Source organism: Lygodium microphyllum, chromosome 14 (assembly GCF_053477565.2).
Source record: "Lygodium microphyllum isolate KBCC chromosome 14, Lygodium_microphyllum_v1.1.10, whole genome shotgun sequence".
Classification (NCBI taxonomy): domain Eukaryota; kingdom Viridiplantae; phylum Streptophyta; class Polypodiopsida; order Schizaeales; family Lygodiaceae; genus Lygodium; species Lygodium microphyllum.
Genome location: NC_141148.1, coordinates 125,996,888 through 126,024,637, shown reverse-complemented (window position 1 = coordinate 126,024,637; position 27,750 = coordinate 125,996,888). Strand labels below are relative to the sequence as shown.

The 27,750-nt window shown below is 42.5% G+C and overlaps 1 protein-coding gene across 2 annotated transcripts; it reads left to right on the top strand.

Annotated features, from left to right (window-relative positions):
• The first annotated feature begins 1,122 nt into the window (after window positions 1-1,122).
• On the top strand, window positions 1,123-27,468 carry LOC148026080 (inactive rhomboid protein). 2 transcript variants are annotated; one of them, XM_087693318.1, is made up of 12 exons: window positions 1,123-1,376; window positions 1,500-2,394; window positions 2,500-2,946; window positions 3,086-3,193; window positions 24,667-24,738; window positions 24,866-24,932; window positions 25,012-25,145; window positions 25,322-25,615; window positions 25,713-25,829; window positions 25,911-25,970; window positions 26,300-26,386; window positions 26,521-27,468. In XM_087693318.1, the coding sequence occupies exons 2-12, from the start codon at window positions 1,747-1,749 to the stop codon at window positions 27,229-27,231; spliced, it is 2,745 nt and encodes a 914-aa protein (XP_087549444.1). In that variant the 5' UTR covers window positions 1,123-1,376; window positions 1,500-1,746; the 3' UTR covers window positions 27,232-27,468. The 2 variants fall into 2 exon arrangements, with proteins under 2 accessions (XP_087549444.1, XP_087549445.1); XM_087693319.1 differs by lacking the exon at window positions 1,123-1,376 and having other exon boundaries at window positions 2,264-2,398; window positions 26,521-27,466.
• The last annotated feature ends 282 nt before the right edge of the window (window positions 27,469-27,750 follow it).

The following is a 27,750-nucleotide window of genomic DNA, read 5'->3' as shown; positions in this document are numbered from 1 at the left end:
TCTCCATGATGAGGATCTTTATGATGTGGATGAGATTGAGGGATAGTTAGATACATGTGCTTTTGAGTCACCATTTGAGTGGTTGACCCTCAATATGAGTTCTCAAATCTATCTTAATTTGTCTTTTTGAATCAATGCACAGAAGGTCTTCCCTGGATGTCATCCAAGGTCCTATTTTAATCCATTCTCCAATGAGAAATATATCTACAAAATCATTATTTCTAGTGTTTGGAATTGCATTACTTGTGAATGTGGTGCCCTAGGAGGAGCTATCACCTAGAGTTCATGAAAAGAGTGAAAGCCTACTTTTGCCTAGGATAACATGTTTCTACGCAACAATTGAATTCAAATCATTGCATTGCATAGATTGATAGTAGTTCTTTTCAAATGTACATTTTTTGTTTCATGCAACTTGAGCATTGGCAATTTTCTATGGTGCAGTGGATCATTTTGATTATGTTTGGTTGATTTGCATATTAAATTAAGTTTCAAAAGTGAAACATGACTACTTGATGTCAATACAATTACACATTTTTGCATCTTGACATTTGTGGGTGTGACATGTCATTGCATACAAAGTGCGCTCGTTGCACCTATTTATGAGCAGAGGGACAATTGTTTTGCTACTTTCTTTCGTTTACAAAAGACATGAATCGGGTGAGATGTAGCCTTGCTACTTGGGCGTTAGTACAATTATTAATGTTTCAGGAAACATGACGATGTATTGAAATACATGATGTGAAGCGAGTGAGATGTAGCCTTGTGCTTCTTGGGCATTAGTATGATAGTTAAGGTTTGTGAAGTCGCGATGGTGTATTGCAATAGGTTGATTGTCGCATCGTTTGTGTGGGAACCCCTTCTTAGTTTGGATATGAGTTTGAAAAAAATGGGCCAACGATGCAGTAAATGGAGAATGGTGATGATGAGTCCAATGATAGGGACATATCCCAACGGTCTTGTAGGGGGTGGGCCAGCGATCTCTTTTCTCTAAGGTTCTTTTCCTTGAGCTGTGTATTTAATAATTTATAGACGACGTATTTTTTCAAAGGAAAATTGCAAAAGCTGGATTGACAATACGACGGCACAACTCCAGCGCCTCTCTCTCTCTTCCCCCCCCGCCCCCCCGACCCCTCACAGCCCTCTCGTCGTTCGTGCCTTTGCTTCTCGCGGCTACCTGGCCAGATCAAAGCAACGTCCTCTTCCTGCAGCTCCCTTCTGTTGGGTCGTGTCCATAGCGCTCGCATAAGCATTTCTCAAGGCTTCTGCACACACTCTCTTCTCTCCCTTTCCGCAAGCTTAGAGAGAGTACATGTATGAGAAATTGATCGCTCTCTCCAAGTAACCTCAAAATTTGAAGCCTTGATCCTTCAGATCAGGTACATCTTCGTTCCACTCCTCGCATTTGATACAGTCGATTAAGGTCGTTTATCCCTGTATCATTCAGAAACCTATCATTCCAGAAGCGCCTTGTGTAATTCAGTTTGTTCTCTTTCACAAAGGAAAAGGGAAATGCTCTTATAATTGGAAGAAAGATTGTGCTTTTCTTCAGCTCTCATGAGGAGAGAGGAGGAAGGCTGTCCGATGAGGATAAATGAGGAAGATGAATTTCCGCATACTGCAGGCAACTCCTTCATTCGACCTTCCTTGGCAGCACTCTCATGCGCCATTTCCTGCCTTACAGAGGATTGGCGTAGTACAGACCAATGAGCAATATCGTTTTTGAGCACATCCCCTACCTTCATCAACATGTTTCAAGGCATGTTCGGTGGTCACAGCCAGCTACAGGACAATCATTCTCAGGAAATATCTTTTGAAGCTCAGACGTCAATGTCTGGGAAGCCATTACCTGAGCTCAAATTTGAGAACAGCTGCAGTTTCATTCCAGAAAATCTTACAGGTTTTCCAGTCAAAAGCTGTGGTGAGAGTTCTTCTTTCAAGCAGATAGGTAATCCTGAAGAAAGCACATCAAGCCTTTTGTCAGACCATCACGAGAGGATGGTTCACCGTGTGTCATTGAGAGGAAAGAGACAGAACCCATACAGAAAAGTCTCAGAAGTTCGAAATATGCGAGCTAGTTTTGGGAATTTGCGCAATACATCAAGTGCCTTCTCAACACTCTGTTTTCGGTGCACAAAATGTCATGAACCCTCCTGGCAAGATGGACTAGTAAACAGAATGGCTTGGATGTCTCTTGATGGTTTACTTGTCAATGCTGATGCTGCAACATCCAGAAGAGTTGTGGGGAACTTAGGTGGATTGGAAGCAGCAGTCTGGGATAGCTTTGCCCCACTCCAAAGAGTGCTTCTACTTGCCATAACAGCAACTGCAGCTGCATCTGCCAGAGAACAAAATTCCAAGGAATTGAAGCGCTTGCAGCTTGCCATTGATAGACGTGTAGGTTGTTTTCTCTTTCTCATTCCATTCAATCCATCATTCAGTTGGATTTTAGTCATTCATCTTTGCCCGTTCATTTCATTCTTGACAATTGTTCTTCTACAGGACAAAGAGACTGCAGAGTTACATGAGAAAATAAAGTGCTTACAAGGGCACTTGTCTTTTTGGAAGGAACGCATGTGGCCCACTTGCAATGGTACAGAGCATTATGAAGCAATGGATGGGCTTGAATTAGTGGACAAATCACGAGTGCATCCGAATTTTGAACTTGATAGCACTCCGAAGTGTGCATCGAAGCTTTTGGAAGAATATGCTACACCTCAGCTGGCTGAAGGGCTGAAGAATAGGGCAGAATGTCAAGCTTGTTGCAAAGACCAAGGACCATGTCTTGATCAGTGCTGCAATGAGCATACATGCGGGGGGTCAGATTTCACAGAGTATCAGCCAAACTGTACTTTGCTTGCAGAAGATACTCCAAACTGGCTGATTTCCAAGTTGTCTCATGGATTAGTGCATTGCCATTGCACCCCTCCAAATGACTTTAAGAAACAGGCAGGTTCACTTTCGTGCATGAAGAAGTTGCTTAGCAAACACCCACACAATGTTACGTCAATTGAAGTTGCACTCATTGCACTTTCTCAAGACACAGTTTACTGTGTTGATTCAAATGGCCAATATTCTTCTAATGCAGAATACTAAGGATGTTCCTTTGGACCAAAAAGAGTCTTGTATGATGAATCCCGATCGACAAAATACTGCATGCTACAGCTTATCATCGACAGCAATATTTGAATTTAAGGTTGGAAATGAGCATTAATGCTTGAATTTCAGGATTCTTTTAAACAAGTTAATTGTTTGTCAAGACAGTTTTTATGACTTAGTCAAATGGAAAGTTTTCAATGGTACCTTTTGATGGCAAGGCTAAGTTTTGGCCATTCCACTTAATCATATGATTGAAAATTCAACTTCCTTTCATTACTTTTGAATGGTGAGGGTAATCTTTTTGCCATTCTAGATTATCATATAATGGACAAAACAAGCTCCATTTGGTAATTCTATAGCATAATAGAAAACAAAATCACAATTGGGGTTAGATTAGGATGATTCCATAGGTAAATGGTATAGTATTTGCTGACCTAGTTTCTACATCATAAAACACGGTTTAGGAATGGTCATATCTTCTTGGCATTCTCGTATTGGCTTCTTAGCGCAATTTATGCTGAGATAGTTGTTTATTATGCTTTGAAGTCTGAAAATATGTCAACTATTACCTTGCAATTACAACAATAAAATAAATGTAAATAGTATTATTGATCAACGCGAGACTCATAGAAAGTAAGTTCAGCTAGGCTTCTTTTATTAGCACCAATTATGTTGGCTGAATTGCCTTTTACAGTTCTCTTGGATTGTAACTGTATCATCTACAAGGTGAACAATGGGATGTTTGATTAAGACAATGATGGGGGCAAATGTTTATATCTACAACATCAAATTGCAATCTACTTCATATTTTCTATATGCTAAATAATGCAAAAGAGAGTTTTTGACAATTTGTAGTGTCACAATTATTGTTATTGACTTGTAGTCATGTAGTCATTTTTATTTTGGCCCTTCATTGCTTGAACAGATAGCACAAAGAATGCTTTTGGACATCACCGAGGGACAAGGCAATAATCTTTGTTCTTGTTCTTGATGGAACTTCATTTTGGCACTAGAATTGCTGAGGAGTTTAATGGCTGATTGACCAAGACTTGTATCATGGTCCATACATGATTGGCTATCAAACTAGTTCTCTGTTGCATGTGAGATTAATAGATGATGGAGAAGGAATGAATTGTCAAGATGGTCATTTCAAATTCCAATAATGAGGCTACTAAGTTCTATTGCTTTTCTTCATGAACAAGATGGGCTCAATCACTTGCAACACTTCACTCATGTTGGCTTTGAGCTCTAGCAATGCAAGGCATTAAAATCCTTCAAGGATGGACCATGTGGCATGAATGCACTTCCCACAAAGTTGAATATTCGTTTACCCTCTATGGTTGACGAGGAGGTTTTATGTTGATGTCATTTTAATGGATGTCAAAGAACTACAACCTAGCAACTTGATGATTGCATTATAGTATCTTACATTTATACCTTTGTGGAAAAGCCTCTAAGCAATGATGCCAAGAGCAAGTGCATGTATAGTATCTTGGGACTTAGTCTATGAAGAAAAAAAACAAGACACTCAGCCAACTTTCAATATGTACAGTCACAAGGATGTGAAATTTTAATGTTGTGCTTGGCATTTTGGCTTATACATTAATGAAATGTGCACATGTAAGGTACAAGTATTGTGCAAGTTAGTTAAGTCACAATGACAGGCCGAGGACCCTAAGATGTCAGTGGGTGTCAAAGGCAAAAGTTGTAATTAGTTATATTGGTTAGGGATTAGATGTGTGGTGTTTGATGTTAGTTTTGGCCTAGGGCATCTAATTGGTCAATAAGTGTAGATGGTGACACTAGGAACTAGGCATTAATTAATCTATTAATAATGCATAGCACAACTTGGGAATGAAAATGGTGTAGCCAAATAAATTATGGATGGGCACATGCAATTTTTTTGAGTGGGGACAAGGGCTATATTAATTTTCAGAATTATCAATTTTGAAAATGAATAAAAATGGCTGAAAAATCTAATTAGAAGGTTGCCACTTGGCAAAAATTGCCCATGCAAGTCAAGGAAAGGCTATTGGGGGCTGGTTGAGCCTCGTTCCAGCATTGCAGAGGTTGTGAGAGGAAGAGAGAGAGTTGTTGCTACAATTTTCCAGCCATTGGTGATTAGCCTAGCCATTGGAGACTAGCAAAGAGTTGCCACTAGCTGACTAGGAGGCCAATGGAGGCAAGTGATAGCCCTTGTAGAATGTGTACAAGCAATTTGAGCACTTTCTCACAATAGAAGTCAGAGATTTCTTCTCCTTTACAAAAAATTCCTTAGTAGATTTCAACCATTTTCAAGTGTTTTTGTTGCTACAAACCCTAATTTACAACAAAAATTTGGGTTTTGCAGCCACCTCTGGTCTTGTGCTAGGAAGTTAAAGGTTAAGTACTTGAAATCAATAGTTGGAATTTGGGTTGCTAGAGATTTCAAGAAGCCAACCATCCCATTTAGATTTGGGGTTCATTTTGACCAAGGGTTCATTTTGACCAAGGGTCAACCAATCCCTGTTAGATCGAGGGGAAAATCAGATTGAAGGCTTGATAGCCATTATTGATAGTAAGAGACATTGGATAGTGAAGGGTATTGGAGCCAATCTCAATGTACTTCATCTAATTTTAATAGAAGCCAAATAAGTACTGCTAGGGGCACTAGTTTTAGGGCCAATGAGGTGTCTTGTCAGAGTGCAGCGATGTGGAAGCGTAGGACAAAGACTGAGAGAGAGTGAACGCAGAGAGAAGAGAGAGAGAGAAAAGGAGACAGTGTAAACGCAGAAAATCTGTGGTGTAGTATGCTGTATAAGAGTGCAGAAATACACAAGGGGGCAGAGGAAATATTTGCATATGTCTCCAACTTGATGACCTCGATCTCCGTCAGCCCTATCTTAGTCAACAGATCTCAAGATCAAAATCTGAAATCACTGAATAATGTGTCAACAATGTGTTGGAGGACTGCTATATAAAGTAGAAATAAAAGGCATAAAATAAACAATGCAGCCGGCTGCAATAAAATAATGCCAAAAAAATTGTCCGATTGCATTGCAGGCTGCCACGTGGCACTTGCGTAGTCTACTGACGTGGCTGGCTGTTGATGTGGCACTGTACTTTGTTTGCTGCTGACGTGGCTGGCTGTTGATGTGGCACTGTACTTCTGTTTGCTGTACCAAACCCTAACTGTGCAGAAATCCTAATACACCCTGTCCAGGGGATGACTCAAATTCTAACACCTCCTCTCAGATCTTGGACGAGGCATCAGATTGAGGGATGTGGAATGTTGTCGAAGAAGAGCCTGGGGAAGTGCCTTCGTAAACAAATTTGCAAGATTATCCTCCGTTTTGCAATACTCCACATTAATGGTCCCATCCAAAAGCTTCTCCTGAATGAAGTGATACCGGATCTCAATGTGCTTCGTCCGGGCATGGAATATGTGATTTTGTACCAAGGCAATGTAGCTCTCAGTGTCGCACCGCAGAAGAGTAGGATGAGTCTGGGGGCAGCCAACCAAGCTCCTCCAACAATCTCTGAAGCTACACAACCTTACATGTGGTGGAAGACGCAGCCCGATACTCCGCCTTAGTAGAAGAAAGGGCTACTGTGGGCTGCTTCTTGCTACTCCAAGAGATAACACCTGTACCCAAGATAAAATAGTAGCTTGTAGTAGACCGTCGGTGGTTCACATCACCAGCCCAATCCGAGTCACTCCAACCTGCAAGAGCCAGATCTGAAGCATCTATACCTGCAGGATAAGAAATCCCTAAGTCAGAGGTCCCCCTCAAATACTGAAGAATCCGCAAGGTAGCCTGCTAATGCACCTGTTTGGGTTCTGTCATGAACCTTGCCAAAAGACCCACAACAAAACAAAGATCGACACGAGTATTGAGAAGCCAAATCAAGGATCCAATCAACTGACGGTAGCGTGAAGCATTCATTACGGAAGAATCTGAGTGTGAAGTGGCCTTCCAATTCGGATCCATAGGAGTAGTAATGGGCCGACAAGTCTCCATCTCAAAAGTCACCAAGAGCTCTTGAATGTACCTCTGCTGAGAGATGAAAATCCCCCTCTAAGACTGATAAATCTCGTGATCCAAGAAGAAATGAAGAAGCCCCAAATCTGTCATCTTGAATGCCTGATGTAAAGCTATCTTGGTCTCTCGGACCTTCTGTGTATGATCCCCTGTCAAAATCAAATCATCAATATACAATACAAACAACACACAACCAACCTCGGAAGTGTGTACATAAAGCTGCGAATCGGCCGTAGAGTTCCGATATCCCAACTTTGACTGAAGAAACGAGTCAATCTTCTCGTTCCATGCACACGGAGCCTGCTTGAGGCCATACAAGGCCTTCTTCAACTTGTAAACTTTCCTATCCGAGGATCCAAAGCCAGGAGGCTGCTCAACATAGATCTCCTCCTGCAAGTCACCATTAAGAAAGGCCGACTTCACGTCCAACTAATAAACAGGCCATCTCCTATGGCTAGCCAAGGCAAGAACAACTTGAATAGTTGCCATACGAGTAGTGGGGGCAAAAGTATCATGGAAATCAATGTCTGGGCGTTGAGCAAAACCTTTAGCAACAAGGTGAACCTTGTGTTTGTCCAAAGAACCATTGCTAAGGTACTTGGTCTTGAAGATCCACTTGACACCAATCACCTTCTTGTGAGGGGGACGAGGCACAAGAGACCAAGTGCCATTCCTCTCAATAGCCTCCAACTCGGCTTCCATGGCCTTCCGCCAAAGCCTCCTTCAGTGAAGTGGGCTCTCGATCTTGCATAACATGGGTTAGTAAACAATAGTTGGAGCAGACAAGCTCTGAAGAATGTGCTTGGTTCCTCCATGACCTCTGCGGTTCATCCTGCGGTTCCCACTCCTCAGGGACCATCTCAATCCCTGAATCTCGGAGTGTGTCACGGGCCCAACGAGGAGAACGAACCTCTCTCTGTCGCTCTCCATCTGCTGAAGACTCAGAAACATCCACCGGCGGAAGCTCCTCGAGGGTGGCCGATGGAAGAGAAGACTCTGAATCCGAAGAAGAATCTTCATCAAGAGGCTTTGGCTCCAAAGAAATCGTCTCGGGAGTCCAACTCTCCCCTCGATTTCCAAGGACGAGGTGCTCCTCACCCCCCTCTGTGGTCAGAACTTCCACGAACCGCACATCTCGGCTCGTGTAGGCATCCCGCTTGACGGGATCAAACAAACGATAACCTTGGGATTGGGAGCTATAGCCAACAAAAACCTGTCGTAGGGAAGCCACCTCGAACTTATCACGCTGCGTCTTCGGAATGTGCACATAGGCGTCACATCCTAAGATCCTGAAATAAGAGACATCAGGCTTAGTCTCGAAGTAAGCCTCAAAAGGTGTCATCCTGTCAACGGCCGAAGTGGGAGATCGATTAAGGATGTGAACTGCGGTAGCCACTGCCTCGGCCCATAGAAACTGAGGTGTCTGTCGGTGCTCCATCATGGTGCCTGCTATCTCGATCACACTTTGGTTCTTCCGCTCCAAAATGCCATTCTCTTGGGGAGTGTTGGTGTTAGCAAACTCTTGGTGAATGCCCCTATCTGCATAAAAACGAGCAAACTCATTAGACATAAATTCACCTTCCTTGTTTGAACGCAAGGTCTTCAATCGTTGGCCAGAACGGTTCTCCTCAAAGAGAAGCCAATCCTTGAAATAAGAGAAAGCCTCCGACTTCAAAGTCAAGAAGTAGGCCCAAGTTATCCTGCTGTAGTCATCTACGATCAACATGAAGTACAAGCTCCCCTTTAGGGACTTGGTTCTCATCGGGCCACAAAGATCCGTAGATACAAGCTCCATGGGTGAAGTAGACTGCCTAGAAGCTTTGTTGGGAATCGCATCCCGATGCAGTTTCCCACGAATGCAGGAGACACCATCCTGCTTGACGGGATCAAACAAACGATAACCTTGGGATTGGAAGCTATAGCTAACAAAAACCTGTCGTAGGGAAGCCGCCTCGAACTTATCACGCTGCGTCTTCGGAATGTGCACATAGGCGTCACATCCAAAGATCCTGAAATAAGAGACATCAGGCTTAGTCTCGAAGTAAGCCTCAAAAGGTGTCATCCTATCAACAGTCGAAGTGGGAGATCGATTAAGGATGTGAACTGCGGTAGCCATTGCCTCGGCCCACAAAAACTGAGGTGTTTGTCGGTGCTCCATCATGGTGCCTGCTATCTCGATCACACTTTGGTTCTTCCGCTCCAAAATGCCATTCTCTTGGGGAGTGTTGGTGTTAGCAAACTCTTGGTGAATGCCCCTATCTGCATAAAAACGAGCAAACTCATTAGACATAAATTCACCTCCCTTGTTTGAATGCAAGGTCTTCAGTCGCCGGCTAGAACGGTTCTCCTCAAAGAGAAGCCAATCCTTGAAATAAGAGAAAGCCTCTGACTTCAAAGTCAAGAAATAGGCCCAAGTTATCCTGTTGTAGTTATCTACGATCAACATGAAGTACAAGCTTCCCTTCAGGGACTTAGTCCTCATTGAGCCACAAAGATCCGTAGATACAAGCTCCATGGGTGAAGTAGACTGCCTAGAAGCTTTGTTGGGAATCGCATCCCGATGCAGTTTCCCACGAATGCAGGAGACACCATTTCGCTTGACGGGATCAAACAAACGATAACCTTGGGATTGGAAGCTATAGCCAACAGAAACCTGTCGTAGGGAAGCCGCCTTGAACTTATCATGCTGCGTCTTCGGAATGTGCACATAGGCATCACATCCAAAGATCCTGAAATAAGAGACATCAGGCTTAGTCTCGAAGTAAGCCTCAAAAGGTGTTATCCTGTCAACAGCCGGTGTTATCCTGTCAACGGCCGAAGTGGGAGATCGATTAAGGATGTGAACTGCGGTAGCCACTGCCTCGGCCCATAGAAACTGAGGTGTCTGTCGGTGCTCCATCATAGTGCCTGCCATCTCGATCACACTTTGGTTCTTCTGCTCCAAAATGCCATTCTCTTGGGGAGTGTTGGTGTTAGCAAACTCTTGGTGAATGCCCCTATCTGCATAAAAACGAGCAAACTCATTAGACATAAATTCACCTCCCTTGTTTGAACGCAAGGTCTTCAGTCGCTGGGCTAGAACGGTTCTCCTCAAAGAGAAGCCAATCCTTGAAATAAGAGAAAGCCTCCGACTTCAAAGTCAAGAAATAGACCCAAGTTATCCTGCTGTAGTCATCTACGATCAACATGAAGTACAATCTCCCCTTTAGGGACTTGGTCCTCATCGGGCCACAAAGATCCGTAGATACAAGCTCCATGGGTGAAGTAGACCGCCTAGAAGCTTTGTTGGGAATCGCATCCCGATGCAGTTTCCCACGAATGCAGGAGACACATGGCTGATGGCTCACCACTATGTTCGGCAAGCCTCGGACAAACGACCCTCGCAACGCCTTCCGAAGGTACTTGTAGTTTAGGTGGCCAAACCGAGCATGCCATAACTCGGACTGTGTCTGGGAAGTAAGAAGAAGAGAAGTAAGAACTGAAGAAGACTTCAATTTGTAGACTCCATTCTTCTCATACCCTGCAGAGAGAACCTTCCTCGATCCACGATCAAGGACTCGAATAGTATTACTGTCAAACTCCACCAAGAGACCAAGAGCACAAATCTTATGAACCGAAAGTAAATGATACCCCAATCCTGGCACATGCAACACCTCAGAGGTGTGGGTACCACCACGTCCATTTGGAATAAGCTGCATCTCACCCGGCGCAGCAATAGACACAGAAGGGCTGTCTCCAATGAGAACCTACCCATGCGAAGGTTGCAAATGGGCAACACCAATGGAAGGAGTCATGTGCCGTGAGGCACCACTGTCCACAATACACTCTCCAGCGTGGGGAGATGTCATCGCAACATCAGAAGTTGTCGGTGTATAGTCCTCAATGACTGCTAAGTGTAGAAAAGCAGGTGATGAGGGTGTAGCCGCTTTAGAGTCCTTCGTGTCCTTCTTCTTGGTAACCTTCTTGTCTTTGTCGAGGCAATCCTTCTTCCAGTGACCGGTCTTTCCACAAATATGGCAAGTTGATTCCTTCTTCTTGTCCTTCTTGGATTTGCTGTCCTCCTTTTTCTTCTTTTGGTCCTTCCCCTTCTTCTGAGAGACTTGACCAACCAATGCCTCCGATTTGGAAGCATTCTGTCCCTTCAATTGTTCCTCCTGGTCCAAGACCATAGGAACCAACTATTCCCACCGAAGAGTCGACTCCCGCCCTAATGCAATAAGAGCGGAATAAAAAGTACCGAATCGTGGCGGCAATTGGGATAGTAAAGTGATCGCCATGTCTTTGGAGGAAATAGGCTTTCCCGCATTTTGAACTTGCATCTGAAGGTGCCAAAGCTTGTTGATGTGTTCTCGAAGCGAAGAAGACTTATTCATGGACAAGGTCCGCATCTGCATCTCCAAAGAAACCCTCTTCATCAAGGTCATCCGATTGTGCATCTGGTCGAGCTCCAGCCATATCTCACGAGCCACCATCAAGTGCTCGATGTGAGCTATCACGACTGTGGTGCAAGACAGAAACAGAAAAGATCGAATCTTGGCATTCAGTTTGTCCCAATGAGACTGGGCCTTGGTCAACTCCGCACGAGCATTGGAAGAGAGTTTGGACTCATCCCTCACCGAGGGCTTGCTAATCTCCTCCATCACCAGTTCCGCCAAATCATAAGACTCTAAAATGGCCAACATCATCACCCGCCAGATGTGGTAATTGTCACCATCAAGCTTTTGATCCGTTGGAAGAGCCGGTAGGACAAGCACCTTCCTGTCCATGATCTCCTGGAACTCCAAATCAGTCTCTGTAGACATGTTAACTTGCAATACTTGCACAAACGTAAAAGCAGTCCCCTTTGACTGTGAAGACGCCTCCGTTGCCCAAACCTTCTTCACTCACCGGAGGCGATGAAAAGGTAAAATCTACAATGGAAGGCCTTAAACGCAGCCTTCCTCCCCTTCGAACAGTAATAACCTGCATCAAATTCACCGATTAGACTCCTTTCCCACATGCCCATACTCGCTTCAGCCTTGATCCGATGCGCAGCCCTCCCGCTCACCCTCAAATCCTGGAAACGCAGCCTTGTGTTGTGCTGAAATCTCCTCTTCAGATAGGTTCAGCCCTCAGTCAGTCCATCTTCACCGCTCTGATACCATATTAGGGTGTAGCGATGCGGAAGTGTAGGACAAAGACTAAGAGAGAGTGAACTCAGAGAGGAAGAGAGAGAGAGAGAGAGAAAAGGAGAGTGTAAACACATAAAATCTGCGGTGTAGTATGCTGTATAAGAGTGCAGAAATACACAAGGGGGTAGAGGAAATATCTGCGTATGTCTTCGACTTGATGACCTCGATCTCCGTCAGCCCGAGCACAGTCTGTCTCAGCCAACAGATCTCAAGATTAGAATCTGAAATCACTGAATAATGTGTCAACAATGTGCTGGAGGACTGCTATATAGAGCAGAAATAAAAGGCATAAAATAAACAGGTCAGCTGCATTAAATGGAGCTGACTGCAATAAAATAATGCCAAAAAAACTGTCCGACTGCACTGCAGGCTGCCACATGGCACTTGTGCAGTCTGCTGACGTGGCTGGTTGCTGACATGCCATTGTACTGTCTGCTGCTGATGTGGCTCTGTAATCTGTAAAAGGCATAAAATAAACAGGTCAGCTGCATTAAATGTAGCCGACTGCAATAAAATAATGCCAAAAAACTGTCCGACTGCACTGCAGGCTGCCACATGGCACTTGTGCAGTCTGCTGATGTGGCTGGTTGCTGACATGGCATTGTACTCTGTCTGCTGCTGATGTGGCTCTGTAATCTGTTTGCTGTACCAAACCCTAACTGTGCAGAAACCCTAACACAGCCTGTCCAGGGGATGACTCAAATGCTAACAGTCTAGAGTCACAAAAACACAAACATAAATAGAGAAGAAAGAGAACTTTGAAGTGAATGAATTAATGTTGTAAATGATGAAAAGAGCATACAAGGTGCTCAAAGGCAGAGCAAGAGAGTAGTCAAGAGTGTGATGTCCTTCTCAGAGATGGATCCCAAGTGTTGTAGTCACCTATCAGAGCTGAAATAGTGTTGAGAATGGAAGGGCAGCAGGTTGGTAATCAAGACTTAGCAGTTTGGAGGCTGGATTTGGTTGAACGCAGTAATGTACCATGCCCAAAGTTCTGGAAATTGTTCATTGGATGTTGGAAATAGTTAGGCGACGGCTAGGACGGCTAGGAGAGGGTGTGCTAATGCAGAGGGTAGCTTGCACAACCAAGTGTTGTAACCACCAATCGGAGCTGAAATAGTGCTGAGAATGGAAGGGCAACACACTGATAATCAAGACGCAGTAGTTTGGAGCATGGACATCAGTGGTTGCTGATAATTTGGAGGTTGAAAATTGAAGATACTCTTTAGAAGAGCACCAGCTCTAATATCATGTGAAGATATATCAGGATTTGCACTAAAAAAACACATAATATACAAACACAATAACTAAAACAATAATGCAACGAGCACAACATGCAAAATACAACATAAACATAGAAGAAAGAGAACTCTGAAGTAAATGAATCAATGCTGGAAATGATGAAAAGATTCTACAAGATGCTCAAATGTAGAGCAATGAGAGTAGTTGGAATTTCACGTCCATCGGAGACGGACCCAAAGTGTTGTAACCACTAGTCGGTGTTGGGAATAAAAGCTCATCATGCCTTTTACGGTGTTCGGGTGTGAATGCACCCTTACACTCATGCACTTTATATATATTATCTAAACCTAAAGTGGTACACCTGTCATTGTACCAAATACTGATTGTATTGTGCTCTCACTCTTGTTGCTCACTCTTTCTATTCTTCTTTTTGCACTCAGTTTGCATAGCACTCAGTTTGGGGTGCAAGAGAGTAGGTGATGGGTGGCGCGAGTAGACAAGCGAGCAATTGACAAGTCGACATGGGGCGTACAGGACTGGCAAACTTGGTCCACCACAAGTGACGGATTGCAGGTCGACTACAGAGGCGATAAGTTGCAGGTGGTCGCCACAGGCGCATGTCATAGGCAGCTGGTTCGTCCGGGTACAGGTAGCATAGGAGTCAGACCTCGTCGGCTAGTCAGGCGACATCAAGCGGGCGACACGGAAGCAAGTCCAACCGGTGGGAAACTAGTCGACAAGCTTGCTTTCCTCTTCCTCATTTTTCTTTAATTTTTGCTATTTTTTATTCTCGCCTTTTCCGGGCATTCACATGCACAAGTACAGCGTACAATTGACCAAGAAAATTGGAGCTTTTCCTAGATTTGGGGACTTCAACATAGGACAAGACAATCTGACTTAGAAATTGCGCATTTGCCCAAGAAATTTTGGAACTTTTCACATTTTGGTGGAATTTCTTCAATTTCACTGCAATTTGTGCACTTTGGACCCAAGAAAATTGGGGCTTTTGCAAAATCCCTTCAATTTGTGCAATAACTGTTTGGTATATGCACTTGGGTACATGCATTAATGCAATTTGGATGGATTTCCTTCTGAAAATTTGGGGCTTTTGATCAAAATTGTCAAATTTGTTCTCGGGAATGCGTTGGGAGCAGAAATTGCAGTGAAATTTTGGGGATTTCACATGTAATTGGTGCCTTGGTATCTAAATGTGTCAATAATTGCTTGAGGAGTGCAGCAGTAGACACTCTAATTCTGAAAATCTGTTTGCAGATCTGAAATTTCTTCAATCTCTGGATTTTCATTGCTGGTCAGTACTTGCAGTGTACAATGGTTACTTGTGTGACATTTGGGCTTGCCTTTGGTGACTTTTTTAGTTAATTTAGTATTGCAAATTATGGCTGGAAACAGTGACAGCAATAGTCTTTTGCACATCAAGAAGCTTGAGGGTGCACATAATTTTGCAATATGGCAAAAAGAATGCTACAATATCTTGGTGTAGAAGAAACACGTGAAGCCCATCAAAACAAAGGGAATAAAACCATCAGACATGGAAGACAAGTGGGATGACTTGGATGAGCTTGTCTGCTCTACCATTGAGCTCTCAATGTTAGACAACTTGCTTTTTAACATTGAGAAGCTGAATTCAGCATATGCAATGTAGCAAAGGCTCGAAGAATTGTATGCTCCAAAAAGTGGAGCTAGCAAGGTTTATTGATTGAAAAAATTAATGGACTTTCGTGCAAGAAAGAAGGTAAAGCCATGTTTGTACATTTGAACAAGTTCAACTCAATTTTCAGTTAGCTGATTGCTTTTGATTTCCATATTGATGATGAGTTCAAGGCTACTTTCTTGCTATGTACTTTGCGTGAAAGTTGGGATACTTTCAGGACAGCTTTCAATAACCTCGAATGCTCAGCTGTTATTTTCTGATGTGGAGAGTTCCTTGCTAAAGGAAGAACTCAATAGGCAAAATAATTCAGCAAATAAGTCTTCTAATGCATTGTACACTAGAGGTAGATTTCAGCAAAAGGGCAGTTTTGAAAATAGAGCATGCAACAAGTCTCATGGCAAAAATGTGGAGTGTCATCATTGTGGCAAAAAAGGGCACTACAAACGAGACCGTTTTCAATTGAAGAAAGAGAAAGGCAAAAACAAAAACAATGAAGACAACAAGGCCGAGAAAAAGGATAGCTAGCCTGCAAAGAAGAACATTGTGAAAATAGAAGAGGTTAATGTAGTTACTCATGAAAATGATAGTGATGGTGATGTACTTCTTGTTTCTTCTTTGAGTGCACATGCATTAATTGTAGATTCTGAGGATAATATGCACACTTGGATACTTGATTTAGGTACATCCTTTCATGTCTCACCACATCATGAGTGGTTTTCTGACTACAATGGTGGTGCACATAGTGTTGTCCACTTGGGGGATAACTTTGTATATAAAACTGTAGGCATTGACAGTGTGAAACTGGAATTTCAGTATGGCTACGTATTTGTTTTGGATAATGTGAGACATGTATCTCAGCTCAAGAAGAGCTTAATAGGCACAAGGCACCTAGATGATGAAGGCTATCACACCACCTTTGGGAATAGCAGATGGAAAATTTGTAAGGGCTCTCGCATTGTTGCCAAGGGCTCCAAAAGTGATACTTTGTACCACCACATCATGAGTGGTTTTCTGACTACAATGGTGGTGCACGTGGTGTTGTCCACTTGGGGGATAACTATGCATATAAAACTGTAGGTATTGGCAGTGTGAAACTGGAATTTCAGTATGACTCCGTGTTTGCTTTGCATAATGTGAGACATGTATCTCAACTCAAGAAGAGCTTAATAAGCATAGGGCACCTAGATGATGAAGGCTATCACATCACCTTTGGGAATAGCAAATGGAAAATTTGTAAGGGCTCTCGCATTGTTGCCAAGGGCTCCAAAAGTGATACTTTGTACCCTTTGCATATATCTTGTGTACGTGATCATGTAGTCACCATAACCGAGCAGTCAAGTGTTTTTTTGTGAACAACCCCCTTGGATAGGGTCAGGCAGACAGTTGGAGGTAACTGGTACTGCCTCTCCCTCCATGCTTTCAACCTGAAGCATTAGTTATTTTCCCTGAATTAGTTCCTTGAGCAAAGAAGTACAAACAGTGCACCTTAGCATACAATCAAGAACATTTCCAGTGGTCGTTTGTATGGCCAACTGCCAAGGCGTAATTTCTTTTCCGCGAACACTTCCAGCATTTGATCCTGGATCAATCGCAACTTGGCAAGATCCCAAGCGTTTCGTAAGCTAAATTGCTTGATTACCCTTCTTTCCTTGGGTTCGGGTTTATACCATGTTGACCCAAATTGTCAATAGCTTAGGTTTCCTTATATTAAGGTCAATAAATCCTGGGCAACCTCGTCGCCCTAACTTCGTTGGTCAACTGCTTTCTTGGCAAATTCGTAACTTCCCTGGCTTGGCAAATCGGTCCCAAGGAAGAGTGAAGTAGCAGGATGACTACTCATCCTCTAGAAAAGTTAGATTTGTACTTAGAACTCGCCAAACTTGGTCTCAAGGAGTGGCAATACTATTTTGTGATTTAGACACAGGACCATACGACGTTGCACGATATAGGTGTCAATACCAACTTGTGGGATTCTTTTTCTCGTCACATGGTATTCCTTGGACGAGAATACTTTTGATCAAGTTGTAGAGACTGAACAGTCAACAAATCTTGACCATTGGGGCCGTAGGTCGACTAGAGTGCAACGACAACCAAATAGGTTTGTTCTTGGTATCAATGATGTTGCTGATTTTGTCATGTTGTCAGATTGTGGTGAGCCATCATGCTTCTAGGAATCAATGGACAGAAAAGACAACAAGAAATGATGTTACATTAATAAGGTAAATTATGGGAGACAAGCGCGAGGGATGACCGTCCGGGGGCCTTGGGCACCCGAACAGGGTCTAGGGAAGCCTAGAGAGTAAGAGAGTCCAAGGATAGTAGGACTCGCCTGAAGCGGACGGCTGGCAGAGGAAGCGGGGAGAGAGGTGCGAGTACTTATCTAGGCGAGATTGGGAGGAGAAACGTATCACTCGTGCCATTGTTTCACGATCAGATAGTCCGTCATCAAAAGTTGGTCTGCTGCTCGTCAGATTGGTTAACACTCCACGCTGGTATCAGAGCCGCCGGGTCCTCACGAAGAGTCACCGGGTCTTCACGAAGAACTATCGGGTCCTGCTTTCACCTGTCTCCTGCGAAAGCTTTCGACTGTCTTCACGTGAATGCTTTCTCCCATCCGGACGCAAAACAAGACTCGAGAAGACGGCGCCCACACGTCACACTGGTATCAGACTCGAGAAGACGACGCCTACACGTCACACGTCACACTGGCCCGTACCTCATCATACACGATTGAGTTCGTGTAGCGCAATTAGACGGCAGTATTAAGCCAGTCGGGGGGCGAAGTCCTGTTTGACACATAGCTGTGGGTATAGCTAGTTCACACGTGACTTGTTTAGGGAGGGGGTGTGTTTAATCCCCTCCTTATTCTGTGTTCTTGCCCAACACGCTTCATTTCAACGCGACCGGCTCGGTTTTGGGAAAGATGAACTATTCCTCACTCTTTGGGGTTATTACTAAACTGTTAAAGCCATCAACAGCTGCCCTATCACTATAATCAGGGAAGTACTTCACTTTGTACGCAAATTTCTTATATTTGCTTTCCAATTCCAGTGTATTAATGGAGGAGAAAGGGAGAGAGGGAGTAATTGAGGGTTCTAGATGAATTTCAAAAGACAAGGATTCATTAGGGGACTAGATAAGGCCTGTAAAAAGGAAGTGAAAAGGAGTTCACCTAAGACGCTTGAAGAGGCAATTAAATTTGCATTAATCAATGAAGATAGTACGCGTCCAGGTACACTCACTAGTCTCACTGATATGGAGCCTAAGACTAAGGAATTGGGAACCTCAAAATTTATAGGTAAACTTAAAAGGAAAATGCCATTTCTTAAGGGCAAGAAACAACCCTTTGAAAAGAAACAATATGTAAGGCCAAAGTTAAGTCAAGATGACTTTGATAAGGCGAGTCTCTCCCCTAACCATGCTGCCTGGAGTTGCCCTCAAAGGAAAAAGGGGGAAGATAAAGGAAAGGATAAGGACAAGGGCAAGGGAAAAGAAAAACAAATCCATGTAGTGCAGACCTTGGAATTAAAGGGGCATGAAAAGTATAAATCTTTAGAGGTTTTGCATAAGGATGTACAACATAGGTAGTGGGCATCAATATGTTGTTCATATGATGCAAGGTCAAGATAATAAAATATGGGATACAATGGTATCCAATTTGGAAATTGAGATTCAAGGATATAAAGATAAACTTGATTTCCAAATTATGAATACGGAAAGAGCTGATATTGCTTTAGGGAGGGAGTGGACACTAGAATTTGAAAGGGATGGTAAGACTTTTGTGATTCAAGGTGAACATGAAGTATCTGATAATCCTTTGTTGTATTCCACTGAAGTTCAGAAGCTGATAACGAAGGAAGCTTCTGAGGTATATATGTTATGGTCTCTCCCTGTACAAAACACTTTTACTTTCTGTAATATAAAGCAACAATTTTCTTATGTTTGTGAGTTGAATGTAAGTAATGAATTAAGTGGTTTGTTAGATGAATTTAAACATGTGTTTCCTTCGGATTTACCAAGTGGCCTTCCACCAGATAGGGGTGATATAAATCACCCAATTGACACAGATAGGGATACACACCCTATTTCTAAACCACCTTATAAGTTAAGTGAAACACAGCACGAAGAAGTTGAAAGACAAATTAAGGATTACCTTGATAAAGGGTTTATACAACCCAACAATTCACCTTGGGCTTCGCCAATTTTACTGGTAAAGAAAAAGGATGGTTTGTTGATTATAGAGCACTTAACAAGATAACAGTGAAGAATAAATTTCCTATGCTTAGAATGGAAGATCTTTTTGATCAATTACAAGGGGAAAAATTCTTCACAAAGATAGACTTAAGATCAGGCTATCACCAAGTAAGAGTTAAGGTACAGGATGTTCCTAAGACGTCATTTCGTACTAGATACGGGCATTATGATTTTTTGGTGATGTCTTTTGGCCTCACCAATGCACTAGCTACCTTTATGAAGCTGATGAATAGTGTGTTACGGCCCTATCTAGGACATTTTGTAGTAGTCTTCTTGGATGATATCTTTATCTTTAGTAGATCAAAAGAAGAACATTTGGAACACTTACGATTAGTATTCCAATTGTTAAGAACGCATTCCCTTTATGCGAAGAAAACTAAATGTGAATTCTCACAAGAGGTCAAATATTTGGGGCATATTATCTCGAAAGAGGGAATCAAGATGGATCCAGAAAAAGTAAGGGCAATTATTGAATGGCCATCTCCAAGGAACTTTGAAGAGCTGCAAATCTTCCTAGGATTATTTGGATTTTATCGTAGATTCATTCGAGATTATGCCAGAATAGCTGTTCCAATGACAGACCAACTTAAAGGGAAAAGAAAGAGCTTTAATTGGGAAACAGACCAAAATGAAAGTTTTTAAAAGCTTAAGGCAGCTATTGCTACAACTCCAGTACTATTAATTGTGGATCCCAATAAACCATTTGTGGTTGAAGCCGATGCTAGTGATAAGGCGATAGGTGCGGTCTTATTACGAGAAGGTTCACCAGTTGCTTTTGAAAGCAAGAAATTAGACCGTGCAAAACGGAATTATTCTGTTTATGAGAGGGAGCTGTATGCAATAGTACATGCAATGAAGAAATGGAGGCACTATCTGTACGGTGCCAAACTTTTGATCTTGTCGGATCATGAAAGCATTAAGTGGCTTAATGACCAACCGGATCTACAAGGGTGTAAAGCCAGATGGGCCGAACTCCTCCAAGAGTTCAACTATGAGATAAGGTATAGAAAAGGAAAGTATAATATAGTGGCTAATGTACTTAGCAGAATGCCCATCATAAATGAATTGAGTTTTACTCAATTCACTTTTGATTTACTTGAATCTTTGAAAGAGAAATGCCAGGTTGATCCGGCATATTCCAACATATGGCTAAAGCAAGCACTATGAGAATGGTATCATAAATTTGATACATTTATGCAATCTCAGGGATTTCATCATTCTCAAGAGCACATGGTATGTAAGCTCAACTTTGTGTGGGCTAAAGCAAGCACTATGAGAATGGTATCATAAATTTGATACATTTATGCAATCTCAGGGATTTCATCGTTCTCAAGTTGATCATTGCTTCTTATACATCAAGAAGGCAGCAGATGGCCGCCTTATTCTCTTGGTTTTGTATGTGGATGACATGCTGACTATATATTATAGGGGCTCCTCCTCCTCTTCTGTACATTAGCCATCATTTGTGGATTCTTCTGGGGAGAGAGGAGCCAGTGCCAGGGTGCCCACACAGCTAGTGACTCACTGTTGTATGCTATTGTCTCGTGTTCGATATGGATTCCGTTTCCCGAGCATACATTTGAGTTCTCATCTGTATTTGTGTTTATTCATTCATTCTTTCTCTTGTCTTGTGTTCCGGCAGTTTATTTCAGCATGTTGTTTATGCTTCCATTGCTGCACCACTTCTGATATGGTATCAGATTTTAGGATTTGTGTTTTTGTTGTCTTTTATTGCTAATTTCAGGACTGTTTTCCCTCTTCTTGTTGATTAGGCAGTTGCTGCTCCATCCACGCGACCAGTTTTGCTTGCGTGTTTTTTTTTTGCGGACATTAGCATCTGTATAGCCAGCGAATCCATTTCAGCCTGCGTTTTGGTGTTTCTGCATCATCAGGCCGTTTTTGCTGTTTTTGATAGTTTTTGACTTTGTGGAGCAGATTTTGGCTTATTTTGATTAGCTTTTGGGTTATACTACATGTGAACTCTTTGGCTTATTTTGATCAGCTTTTGGGTTATATTGCATGTGAACTCTTGGTTTTTGCAGTCTGTGCTCGTGGTTTGGCTATGTTCCCTCTCCCAATCCCTTCTTTTCTCTTATTTATTTTCTAAATCCTCTCCAGATGGCTCCTCCATGCACATCCACTGATGACAAGCTCCATGGACCTGATTATTACACGTGGAGTGCGGTGATGAAGGCTTGGTTTATTCAGAAGCGGTTATGGTACATAGTTAACGGAGCTGTGCTACGTCCTCAACAACCTTTTTCTGTTCCATCTGATTTTGATGAAGACAACCATGAGGAGGCAGTGCTTACATGGGATTCGGATGATGCCCGTGCTTATTCGACGTTACTTCGGTACATTTCCAAAAAAGTTCTACCGGCGGTCACCTCCTGTACGACAGCTTCAGATGTATGGTCAAAGTTATAGTTGATGTACGAGGCTCCTTCCACCATGAGGGCTGCTACTCTTTATGGCCAGCTCCAGCAAGTGAAGTTTGAATCCAAAGATATGATTCAATCCTTTCTATTTCGTGTTACCCAACTCCAGGACCCGCTTCAAACTATGCAGTCTGCCCTATTAGAGGCACATCTTGTTGGTACGGTACTCTACAAGCTTCCTTGAGAGTTTGATGGCGTGGCGAATGCTTTACGGGCGCAGACATCTATGACTCCTGTCAGTTTTCTTCACATGTCCTCCATGCTACTTGAGCATGAGGCTACTTTGCGACTACGGGGGAGGCTTTCGTCGCATTATGGAGGTTTAGGTGAGGCTCTTGCAGCTTCAGAGAGGGGTTCAAAGATGAAGAAGTCCAAGCCCCAGTGTTATCATTGTGGCAAGAAAGGTCATTTAAGGAAGGACTGCAAAGAGCTAGCGGCTCCCAGGAAGAACAAGGAGCAGAAGACGAAGCAGGATGTGGACTCCTCCGACGAGTCATCATTTGCCTCAGATTTTGATCCCGATTCTCCAGCCAAGGCAAAGTCCAAGGTGCGGAAGGGATCCTCTTCTTCAGATCATGGGAAGGGCTTAGTGGCCCCTTCCTCCGCTGCTTTCTAATGGTGGTGATGTGGACATCTCTCACGACTCTCTAGTGCCAGAGAGGGAGTGTGAGAGGGTGGCAAGATGGGGCAGCCGTGCCTCATCTATATGTCTATACAGATGCATAGTATCCAGAGAGGGACTTCCCTGACGCATCTGGCAGGTACAAATCCTGGAGCTAGGATTAACATCCAGGTTCATGATGGGTTGGTTACTTGACAGAGAGCGGGAGGCTTTCGTCTGGAGCCCATACGAGGGGACACTTTGGCAGTTTTGGCTGAAGGCGGGGATTCCATGGTCACATGTTCAGAGATATGTTTGGCGGATTGGTCTTGTATGTCTTGAGTGACATAGGTGACAGCTGCTATGATTCTTCTCTATTTTTAGAAGGTGCTGTTATGATCGACATCAATGTTAGATACTTTCCGAGGCATCTTGGTGGTGGGCTGGCCACTCACTGCTTGGATATCCATGGTTCTTCTGGTGGTTCTATGTTGTATAGTTTATGATACCCATCATTGTACTATTGTATTGTATCAGATCACCCCTGATTTGAGAGAGGGTGTTGGTAGATACTCACTGCTTGGATATCCATGGTTCTTCTGGTGGTTCTATGTTGTATAGTTTATGATACCCATCATTGTACTATTGTATTGTATCAGATCACCCCTGATTTGAGAGAGGGTGTTAGTAGATTAGTCAGCTCAGGTGTGAGTCTATGCTGCAGAGACTACAGTATTTTATGTAGTATTTTTACTGGCATTTTCTGGTGCCCTTGTTAGGGCTAGGGAGCATTTAAGGCTGACCGACCAGCATTATGATGTCAGCAAGTGGCGATGATTTGCAGGCTGAAAATGCAGCTGTTTGACACCCCTTGCAGCAGGGCAGCAGCTGGAAACTGAGTGCTAGGGACTGGAGTGATCGTGGCTGCAGTTAGCAAGGGCTGGACAGTTGATGGATGTGGGCTAAAGGCTGAAAACTAGGCACCAATAGCAAGAGAGAGAGTATGGACTGATGTGACTTGCAAAACAAGAATGGGCTGAATAGTGGGCACCAATAGTAGGAGAGAGAGTATGGACTGATGTGACTTGCAAAACACGAATGGGCTGAATAGTGGGCAGCCTGTCTATTTATAGATGAGTGGGACACAAAAACTCTCTAGGAACGCGCTTCTTTGTTAAAGAAAGCTTCGATATTTACATGCTTTGGGGCTGTTTAAAAGAGCTAATCAGTTTTGTATTGCATTTTTATCTCTCAACACACAGAAGGTGGAGCATGGAGCAGCATAGTGCAACCAATCCTTATGTTCTTATACTCGGCCTTAATTTCACTAGCAAGAGGTTCTCCAAAATCAAAGCGTTGGCAAGTTTGGGTGTCTTTCTTAAAAGTCAAATTCATTCTTACACATATGGCATTGAAGGGGTAATGAATTAAGCATCGTCATGCTTGTGTTGTCTATAAGCTATATTGTGCATGTCACTCTCTATTACATAATGCAAAAAGTAATTTAGAGCTTGGAAAGTTGTGCTTAATTTTGGTGAAGTAGGTGGGCTGTCATAAAAACCTCATTCACTGTCACTAAAACCTTGTTCCATGAAGCTCCAATTATACACTCTTGAAATGTGTTTAGAAGACCAAAAGGAAGGATAAAATAATTGTATTAGAACATGTGTGATTCTACTTTTTTTAAAATTGTAACAAAAAGCCTTAGCGCTTTGGAGTTCTTTAATAGTACTAATCTCAATGAACTGGTTCGTGTTTTGCTCAAATCTGTCCTTTGCTACATGCTGGTCCTAGTTTACCATGGTCCTGCAATCTCAATGTTCCATGTGCAATAGGTATACTATAAAAATATCGAATACAACTGCAACTTTATACATCTTACATATAGCTGATGCTCGAAGATTGGAGGCTTTGTGCTTATTGCCTGAAAAATGGAAATTGGTTAATAATATTGCAAAGGCATAACGATGACATTTGCTAACTGGAGACCTTATCAAACTGCGTTTCTGCAAGAATTGGAAATTTTTTTGACATTATGTGACCACTAGAAGAACCACATAGAAATATCTGTACATGACAATACACATCTTTATCTTAAATGATGTAAATAGGTGGAAACCATCTTAAACTGGCTTTCTTCTTATATGCATGCTATGATCTGCTACAACAGAATCAGGTGCAACAGCTGGCTCATTATGAATCTCCTGGTGTAATGACTGCTTTCTCTTCTGTTCTGGACAAGGTATGCATTTTCTTGAAAGTAGTTATTATCGGTTGGTCCGCTGTCTTGGAATCTTCACTCTCTAACTACAGATGCATGAAATTGCATGGTGACTTGTTAAAATGCCATTTTATGGGAATCCAAGCAGATGAAAGTGTTGGAAAGCATTCATCTGGAGTCGTTTAGCCAGTCACTAACTGTCCAAAAGCAGACTGGTAAGACTCATGTTCTTTCCTCTCTGTACTGCAGAAAACTTATACTTTTTCCTCAAACTTCGCTGTATTGGTTTCACAGCTATCAGGGATCTCAGCAAAAGTGTTGAGCAAGCATCAGCTCGAATCAGATCTCTGCAGTTATCGGTTTTTGGCTTGTGGCGCCTTCTAGAAGCAGATATTCTTGGAAATGATTGCTTTGAAATGTTAACTAGGGTAAGTGGCATAGGGAATCCAGAATTGACATGCATGCACAGGAACTTAGAGAATAAGATGAGTGGCAGGAACTTTGGAGTGTCAAGAGCTGACATAGCATGCCAGACTTTTACTTTGTATATTACTTGAGGACTCTTAGTTTGAAGCCCAAAGATTGTCACTTGTTTTTTTTGAAGGACATGGAGCTCCAAATGATGAGGGATGATTTTCTCAGCAGAAGACTTGATGCAGAAGAAAGACGCTTATCAGGCATGTCGGATTGGTCAATTGACACATCTTTAACAGATGGAAGTTGTACAGAACATCAGTCAGGTTCTGGGGCGGATGTTGCTTCAGCTATTGAGTTTGCAGTAAAGAAGACTGTTGATGATCTCATGGCTCCTCTGGGTAGGAGTCAGTCCGAAGGTGGGAGTTCTTCTGGAATTATTATTGAGCAGCTGCTTGGTGAACTAGAAAATGCAGCTGCAAAGGTAATCCCTTTTTATAAATCTCTCTCTCTCTATTCCCCCCTCCCCCCCCATTAATCGAATCTCTAGTCTTTTAAGGCTCAGAATAAATCACATTCAGGTAGCTGGTATGGAGGTGCAAATGAAGGCCTTGAGAGAATCTGCAAGGCTTAGTGAGAGGGAAAAGGAAGAGGCTCAACAAAAGCATGCACACTCTCAACCAGACTTGAATAAACAGGCAAGCTTTCAGATTTCAATCTAAAATTTCACTACACTCTTCTTAAGCGAACATCTACCAATTGAGTTGTGCTCTATGCAGGAAATTCTGAAAGATGTGCATGTTGATTCTACAAGTGAGGCCTCCAAATATAACCTGCAGGTTGGCCTTTGCCACTTTGCCATGTGAAACCTTTACTTTGGAACGTTCATTGGCCTTCCACATTTGCAGGATCTTAGTTTTCTTTTACAGATGAGGAGTAAAAAACTTAATGCATGAAAATTTGCGTTCGATTATGAGAATTTGCTATGACAGCTGGAAATCACTATCTTGCATTAAGTTAGCTCATTGATAGTGTATAGCTTCTTATTCTACGCTAACTATATGTGGTCTGATTTCTGCTTTCACAGTCATTTTGGAATTGGTAGCTTGAATTCACTGATTAGCATGTTTTCAGCTTGTTTTAAAAAAATCATGCTTATTGTTAGCAGGATATGATGGATTTAAAGGAGGCTTGCAGGCTGAAAGATCAGGCAATAGCTAAACTGGAAGGAAAACTTGATGCATTACAACTAAAGGTATAATCCTTGTAATGTTTGTATGTAAACAAACTTGATTGATGTGTGTCACCATGATCATGGACATACATTTTTTGAGCATTGACTTCAGTGTTAGTCTGCCAGATTCAAACTGAATTCTTCTTGGATATCAGATTACAGAGTTAACGAGCAGCCAAACTCCGCAACCTTTGAGATCAGAGGACCAGACCTCTCTGCCAACATTCCTCACAAACAATCTTCTGTTCAATTTGGACAGCCCAGTCAAAGCTGACAGTCCACAGAGCAGAAATGTGACCCTGTGGAAAGAGTTGGATGATTTACCTAGGCTGCATGAACATGTGGAGACGAAGGCTACTGGGGAACAATCTAAGGGTACTGAGATGTACTCTGAAGAAGATGATAGACAGTACTTGTCAAGCTTAAACAGCAGGTCAAAACAAAACACAGAGCGAAGGCTACGTGACAATATTGTTAGGAGTACTGCAGTACGTGCAGACTATACTAAACATGGGCAGTCTTCAGGAGGAAATAAAGAAGAATCTACAAGTAGTACAGTGCGCCTACATTATTCTCAACCAAGGATCAGCTCCGGGCATCACCCTCGCAAACTTAGAAATCCAAACTCTGAGTTGAGGCTGCCTGAAGATAACTGGAGACCTTTGACTGCAGATACTGCCAGCAGAGCGAGTAAACATGAAGGTAACCTCAGAGGAAGTGGTATTAATGTATTGATAGGTGTGGAGCCCAACACTCCCATTATCAAAGTGAAGAAATTTGGAGCAAAAGGTAAGGGCTTGAGCAGGAGTGTTGACAGTTTAAACAAAGCCAAAGAAAATTTCTCCCAGAGGCCAAGATGGATGTAAAACAGCAATTGAGCAGGAGTATTGACAGTTAAACAAAGCCAAAAGAAAATTTCTCCCAGGGGCCAAGATAGATGTAAAACAGCAGTTTGTTGATTTGCTCTACCTTGCAAACTGAGCTGCTGTTGGCCTATGTAAACTAGTGTAAAGCTATATCATGCAATTTATTAGCCCATTCTTATGTCCTCAGAAGTGAGGTTTTTTGACCTTGGAAAGATGATAATAAACTTTTTCCATTAATTAGTTTCAAATTTTTGGAGGGGAATTTTGATACCCTTTTAAATTAGACATATGAAATGATATGATATTCTAATGGTTAAACATGTGCATGCAATTTGTATGTAATCTAAAAACATCCATAGATGCACATACACTAAAAAAATGATTGAATTAAAAAAAAATAATCAAACCTATGGGATATAAGAATAATTTTAATGATATATAATCTAGAATCACACACATAAATACACAGATTATGAAAATACGTGAATAATATATGCACACATACACATGTATGTGCAC

Coding starts and splice junctions, on each gene's coding strand:
- LOC148026080 (XM_087693318.1), top strand. CDS start 1,747: ATGTTTCAAGGCATGTTCGGTGGTCACAGCCAGCTACAGGACAATCAT. Junction 24,933..25,011: donor AACTGTCCAAAAGCAGACTG/GTAAGACTCATG, acceptor TTGGTTTCACAG/CTATCAGGGATCTCAGCAAA. Junction 25,616..25,712: donor TAGAAAATGCAGCTGCAAAG/GTAATCCCTTTT, acceptor AATCACATTCAG/GTAGCTGGTATGGAGGTGCA.